This window comes from Atta cephalotes, assembly GCF_000143395.1.
Source record: "Atta cephalotes unplaced genomic scaffold scaffold00002, whole genome shotgun sequence".
Taxonomy (NCBI): domain Eukaryota; kingdom Metazoa; phylum Arthropoda; class Insecta; order Hymenoptera; family Formicidae; genus Atta; species Atta cephalotes.
Genome location: NW_012130066.1, coordinates 2,895,535 through 2,902,413, shown reverse-complemented (window position 1 = coordinate 2,902,413; position 6,879 = coordinate 2,895,535). Strand labels below are relative to the sequence as shown.

At 31.6% G+C, this 6,879-nt stretch overlaps 1 protein-coding gene across 1 annotated transcript; it reads left to right on the top strand.

Moving 5' to 3' along the window:
• Positions 1-2,060: 2,060 nt before the first annotated feature.
• On the top strand, positions 2,061-4,381 carry LOC105622927 (GATA zinc finger domain-containing protein 14-like). Its single transcript, XM_012204338.1, has 2 exons — positions 2,061-2,195; positions 2,660-4,381. Exons 1-2 carry the CDS (start codon positions 2,061-2,063, stop codon positions 4,379-4,381), a joined length of 1,857 nt encoding a protein of 618 aa, XP_012059728.1.
• Positions 4,382-6,879: the final 2,498 nt, after the last annotated feature.

The window sequence follows — 6,879 nt, the reverse complement described above, 5'->3', positions numbered from 1 at the left end:
ATCTTTTTGTTGAATCTAATTACTTCCCAACAGTGTTTAATGTCGCGAATATGAATTTCAAATTCATTATTAGGGCTGAATTTTAAAAAAGATTTTATACTTTCTCAGGAGCTCTCAGAAATTGTCAATGGTAAAGCGGAAACGCTTTCGACGTCTACCAGCTATTAAACGATCGTCATTGTCTACATAGGAAAGTATTTGTAAGTTATATCTTTCGATGATAGGATAAGCTGTTTGTTAATTTTGTATGACTCGTTCGTTTCAGTCAAGTCTACCACCGATTCTGCATATGTAAAAGCTGTAGAAAGCTACTACCGTAGCTACTCACTTAGCTAATTCTTACGGTCTCACGTACCATAAGCTGACGCGGCTGAAAATGATGAGTCTGAGATTCGAGATTACACACGTACCGAGGAACACGTTTCGAGTTATGGCGTTGAATATGAAACGTTCCTTCGCGTTGAATTTATGAAAAGGAATTAATTTGCGCGATATGGTCGACAGAGTTGCGAAGATCAGAAAAAAGTCGCGACGACGTTATTGATGCAAACAGAAGAAATAAAGTAAAAATAATAATTGTTAAAGCGAAGATATTTACAAAATGATGCTTATAAAGATTTTTTGATGATTAATTATGCAACTATCTGAAAAATACTAAATTAAAAATTTCGAAATACACATTTTATGCATGAATGTAAATATATATACATATATATACATTATATATTATGTACGTATATATACATATATATACATATATCTGTATGTTTATCTGCAGAAAAATACATAAGATAGATAAGATAGATAAAAAAAATTATAGTGAATAAGTATTTATTTTGTTTACAATGTGACGAATAAGACATGCCTATATACGTGCAAAAATTTTGAAATATTCCACAATTCCGTAGAAATTATATGCGATATCTCTTAAACGTTGCTTTTTGGTAGTAGTTGATTCTGATTAAACACATTTATGTCAGAAAACTCTGATATTATTAATGACACATGTAATGTTTATCAATGGTACGTTATCAGACCCCCAATAAACAGCCTTAATATAACGATGGACTGGAAATATTTGAAAATATGTAAGATAATTATAGGAAGATAATTATATCGTGAAACAAAGATATTTTTATTGGAGATGACAGTATTTTATTTTTTATGATATTATATCATAAAATTGATATTTAATAAAAATTAGGGATATCCGGTACTATATTTTTAAAAAAATATATCAATGATAATAAAAGGATATTCACATAATGAATGCGCGTAATTTCAATATAAAATTTCGGTCGCATATATTGCCGGAAACCAAATACTAGCCGGATATTCGGTAAATCCCTAATTTTTTATTAACTGTCAATTTTATGTCACAATATTATGAAAAATAGAATATGTAATATATTAATCTACAATATATTGTATAATACAAAATAAAAAAGCTTTATCAATACGTATACATATTAATATATAGCACTAATTTTGTTTCATCCTGATAAAAGAGAATCATTTAGAGAATCACACATATTAAAAAATTTTGAAAATATAAATTTGTTTTGTTATTACTTTTCTTATAAGCTATATTATACTCAGTCATTCACGAAATCATTTTGTGTATACTGCAGCTTATTTAATATGATAATAGCTCTTTTAATCGTAATATTAAATATAAAAATTAGTAATACTTCTTTAAATATATAATATATATCATGTGATAATAAAAATAAATTAAAAATTGTAAAATCTCTCAAAATATAATTACATTTAAGTAATTAGTGCACGCTTCTTCCTCTCTCCAAAAGAATGAAAACACATCATGCCGAGAAATTTCTACAACCTGAAAGATGAAACGGAAGATGAAACAGAAGATGAAACAAATAACCTTACGTAAGCTATTGTCATTGTCGAGATAGAAATCTAGAGTTAATATAGTGCGATTCTTTGTGGAACCAAGCATGAGAATTGATAACGCGAAGATATAAATATGTTCGGCAAGTACCAGTTGAACAGTATGATTTTAGTCAACGAATTAGCTTCACAATTAGTTTTCTAAGATGAAGATTTTATTTTCTGTGCTTTTGTGTCTTACTTTGGCTGTCTGCAGCCCAATAGGAATTTATCGGAATGACTTTGTCATAGGTGAACGTCAAGAAAATGATTATCTCATTACTGACAGAATTATTATTAAGGTAAATAACTGATTCGATTGTAATTATTTCATGTACATATATTAAATAAAAAAACAGAACAATTCATCTTTTTTAATTCAGATTTTAATTATCGAATTTCACAGAAAGCTTTTAAATATTTTAATTTACGTATATAAATAATATATCAAATTTTGTAGATATTAAAAATATTGCATTAAGTCTTATCTAATATGTTTTAAATTTCCTATTTGAATTTAATTGATCTTTATATCATATCAATCAATTACATTAATTTACTTAAAACATAAGTATAGGAAAACATAAATTACACAATGCATTGTTACAATTATTTTATCCATTATTCGTAAATTTTAGTGTTATATAGTAATATAGTTTTAGATACTTAGATTTTAAATGACCAAATAAAAATATTTCTCACACAGTCTCATAATTTTATGAATAATATCTTATTTATGAACTAATATCCTATTTATAAATTGCAGCCTCCCTCTTTCAAGCCTATAATAATCACAATAGGTGTAAGAACTCCAAACAATGCAATATTCACCCATATTAAACTCACAAATATCGGAAATCAACAAATTCGATTTATACCGAAAAGACTCAGTCGGACGAATATAGCTATAATAGTTATTGGAAAATATGGAGAAGGAATACGTGTACGTGTGGAAGGTTATGCAAAAAGTATTTTAATAACATCTACTCCAAGTACAACTATCAAGATACCTAATAATGAAGATAGCAGCTCATCTAGCAGCGAAGAAAGTAAGAACACATCTGAAACTTCTGAAAATAGTGAAGAAAACAATGGAAATAACGTACCTGATGCCGGGGATAAAAACAACAGTGCATCCAATGCCGAAGATGAAAACAATAGCGAAGCAGGGGATAGAAGTTACAACTCAGCCGAAGATGGCAATAAAGAGAACAGCGCATCCAATGCCGGAGATGAAAATAACAACTCAGCCAAGGATGGCAACGAAGGAAATAGTGCGTCTAATGCTGAAGATAACAATTCAGCCAAGGATAGCAACGCACCTGATGCAGGAGCCAAGGATAGAAACAACTCAGCCGAAGATGGCAATAAAGAGAACAGCGCATCCAATGCCGGAGATGAAAATAACAACTCAGCCAAGAATGGGAACGCACCTGATGAAAACAGTGCACCTGATGCAGGAGACAAGGATAGAAATAACTCAATTGAAAATAATAATGGAGAAAATAGTGCATCCAATACCAAAGATGAAAGAAACAGCGCACCTGATGCAGGAGATAAAAATAACAATTCAGCTGAAAGTGGCAATGGAGGAAACAGCGCACCTGATGTAGGAAATGAAAATAACAACTCAGCCAAAGATAGCAACAAAGGAAACAACGCACCTGATGCCAAGGATGAAAACAACAGCGCACGCGATGAAGAGAATAGACATAACAACTCAGCCGAAGATGGCAATGGAGGAAATAGTGCAACCAACGTCGAGGATGAAAGAAATAACGCACCTGAAGCTGAGGATGAAAATAATGACTCAGCCAAAAACAGTGCATCTGATACCAAGGATGAGAGCAACAACGCATCCAATATCGGGGATGAGATCAACAGCGTACCCGATGCAGAGGATAAAAATAATAACTCAGCCGAAGATGGCAATGAAGGAAATAGTGCACCCGATTCCAAGGATGCAAGAAACAACGTACCTGATACTGAGGATGAAAATAACAATTCAGCCAAAGAAAACGGAGGAAATAATGCACTTGATACCAAGAATGAAAACAACAGCGCAGGGGATAGAAATAACAATTCAGCCAAAAGTGACAACGGAGGAAACAATGCATCTGATGCTGAAGATGAGAATACCAACTCAGAAGATGGCAACGCAGGAAACAGCGCACCTAATGCTGAGGATAAAAACAACAGCACACCCGATGCCGAGGATGGAAATAACCCAATAGAAGATGAGGAAGAAAACACTGCACCTGATGCTAGGGATGAAAATGACAACTCAGCCAAAAATGGCGATGGAGAAAGCAGCAATGGAAACAGCATACTTGAAGAAGGCGATGGAAACAATAGCGCACCCGAAAATAATGATGGAAACAACGCTAATAGTGACGATGGAAACAACGAACCGGTTCATGGAAATGAAAACAATATGCTTAATAACAATAGAGACAATAGCACAGCTAATGATAATGAACAGAAATAACTGATAGCAACGACAACAACGACAATAATAATAATTCTGGTAATAATAATATAAATGAGAATTATGTTTTTCATTGGTGATTACGTTAGATATATTCGATGTCAAAATTAAGATACTTATCGATTGAAATATTTCTGATTTAAGATCGTAAGTGACAAAGTACACGCTCGTAAATACAATCACTAATGTGACTTCTACATAAAAAATAGAAACTTAGACAATTATTTAATAATTAATTAATAATTTTAACTGACAAAATTCTAGACATAAGAATATCAACTCATCCGAAGATGGCGACGCAATAAACAGCTCATCCAATACTGAAAATGAAAATAACAACTTAGTAGAATGAGACTAAAAGAAATCCAGTTGGTTGTAGCATTCTGCTACATCTAATTTAAAGAATATGCAATATATATATAATATGTATAATATATATATATACATATATATATATATATATATATATATATATATACATATCATATGTGTATACATAAAATAGAAAGAGAAAATTATATTATATATTGGACAATATATTATTTGATTAATATATATATGTATTGATTGTAAATAATTATAAATAGAATATATAAATATCAATTATTTTACATTAATTAATATTTTACATAAATCTTTGTACACTTTTATATCATTGAAACATTAATATATAATATAAAAATTTGTTAAATATTGTCTATCTATCTTTTGAAAGATATGGACAATTTTATGCATTTTAAGGGGACAATAACTAAACTCCGATGGAATCGTTTTACCGATTAAATGTAATTTACATATACATATACAATTTATAATAAAAACATACGATCTTTACGTCTTTTTTATTTAGTATAAATATTTAATCATGACTAAATATTAACTACTAATCAAATAATTATTAAAATATAATACATTTTTTCTGAGTGTATACTTGATTAACGTATAATTTTTTCCTTTAATATAAATTGTATGTAGTATAAATTGTAAACATAATTTCTCTTCAATATTTCAAAAGATATGTTTTCTTGATCAAATATGTTTTTTTTCTCCTATAAACATGCGTCATTAATTCTGTATTTCTTTCCATCATTATAAATTTCCGGAAGTGCGAAGGACGTCGCGACACTGCCGAACACGACTAACGAAATGAGATTATCATCGCGGCTTATGTATTTCAAGAATCATCGGCTCCGTGACATGAAATATAATTTAGCGAGTTTGAGAATTCTAAGCACAGATCTTTCGTGGGTAACGCATTTCCACGTGATGCTCCCTCAGCGATGGTTTAGGGGTGCATCGCACGTAAGCCACCGCTGTTACTTGATTCGCTTCATCTTCCACGGCCGGCTTAGAGAGGGATAGAGACTTTATCTTACCACCCCTTCTCTTTTTTCTTATCCTACCTTCGTAGCTCGAGCTCGTGAAACTCCGCTCGTGAAAATTGTACTCCAATTTAGTAAGATCCGATTTGTATGGATGGTTGCGTCCGCGATATCAGACCAAGGTATCGAGCGTAGAGCGGCGCGGAATTTTGATAACGTCGATTGCGATAGATAGTATACATATCCATCATGTCTGTGCATGTTTGACGCGTATTTAAAAGATTAATACATTACCATTTGCCTCGTATGACTCTACTCTTTAAGCATATGGATAAATATATGTACCTTAGATTATCCAAGCATATTCCATGCAGCAAAGATTTTTCTTTTGATTTTTCGTTTATCGTGAAAATCAAAACTATTGTATCTATATATAATACATGAAATAAACTTCGATCGAATTTCACGCAAGCATGCTTTAAGACGCAATAACTTATGTATTTGTAATTTAACGATATTACCATAAATAAATCGCTCCTTTCAGGTATAATCAAATATGGATTTCGATGACACATCAAAATATATTTTGTATAAGGAAAAATTTTAAAAGCTAATATTTTAATCCTTTTAACGTTTGCATACGTTAATACATTGTTAAAATTAATTAAACATTTTATTTTTAATCAGCAAACCGTGTTGCAGAAATTTCAGTCGTTTAATCGTTTGTCATTTCATAACGAGTAAGAGAGGATATCTGAGATAGTTTGGAGAGTTTACCGACCGCATGAGCTTCCGGACCACGCACATTACTCCAAATACGCACCTGATAATCGTCTCAAACTCTAGCTGTATCGAAGCAGATGTGTGCATATACACGCACGTGCGCATGCACGCGTGACATCTCAACGTTAACGCATATATGCATCGCGGCATTACGTACTCGAAGATAAGGACTCGAATCTCCGTGCTTAATGCTACACTAATTAGCAGCAGTATTGGAATAGGATTGTGCGATTAATTTGAGTTCACAGATTTTTGACGTGCATCAAACAATATCTATCGATTTCCATCGATGTGATTAGATGACGTTTTTTCAATAAACTACATCTTTTTTATCTTCAGAGAGAGAGAGAGAGAGAGAGAGAGAGAGAGAAGTGAAGAAATAATACAATAAAC

Coding starts and splice junctions, on each gene's coding strand:
- LOC105622927 (XM_012204338.1), top strand. CDS start 2,061: ATGAAGATTTTATTTTCTGTGCTTTTGTGTCTTACTTTGGCTGTCTGC. Junction 2,196..2,659: donor CTGACAGAATTATTATTAAG/GTAAATAACTGA, acceptor TATAAATTGCAG/CCTCCCTCTTTCAAGCCTAT.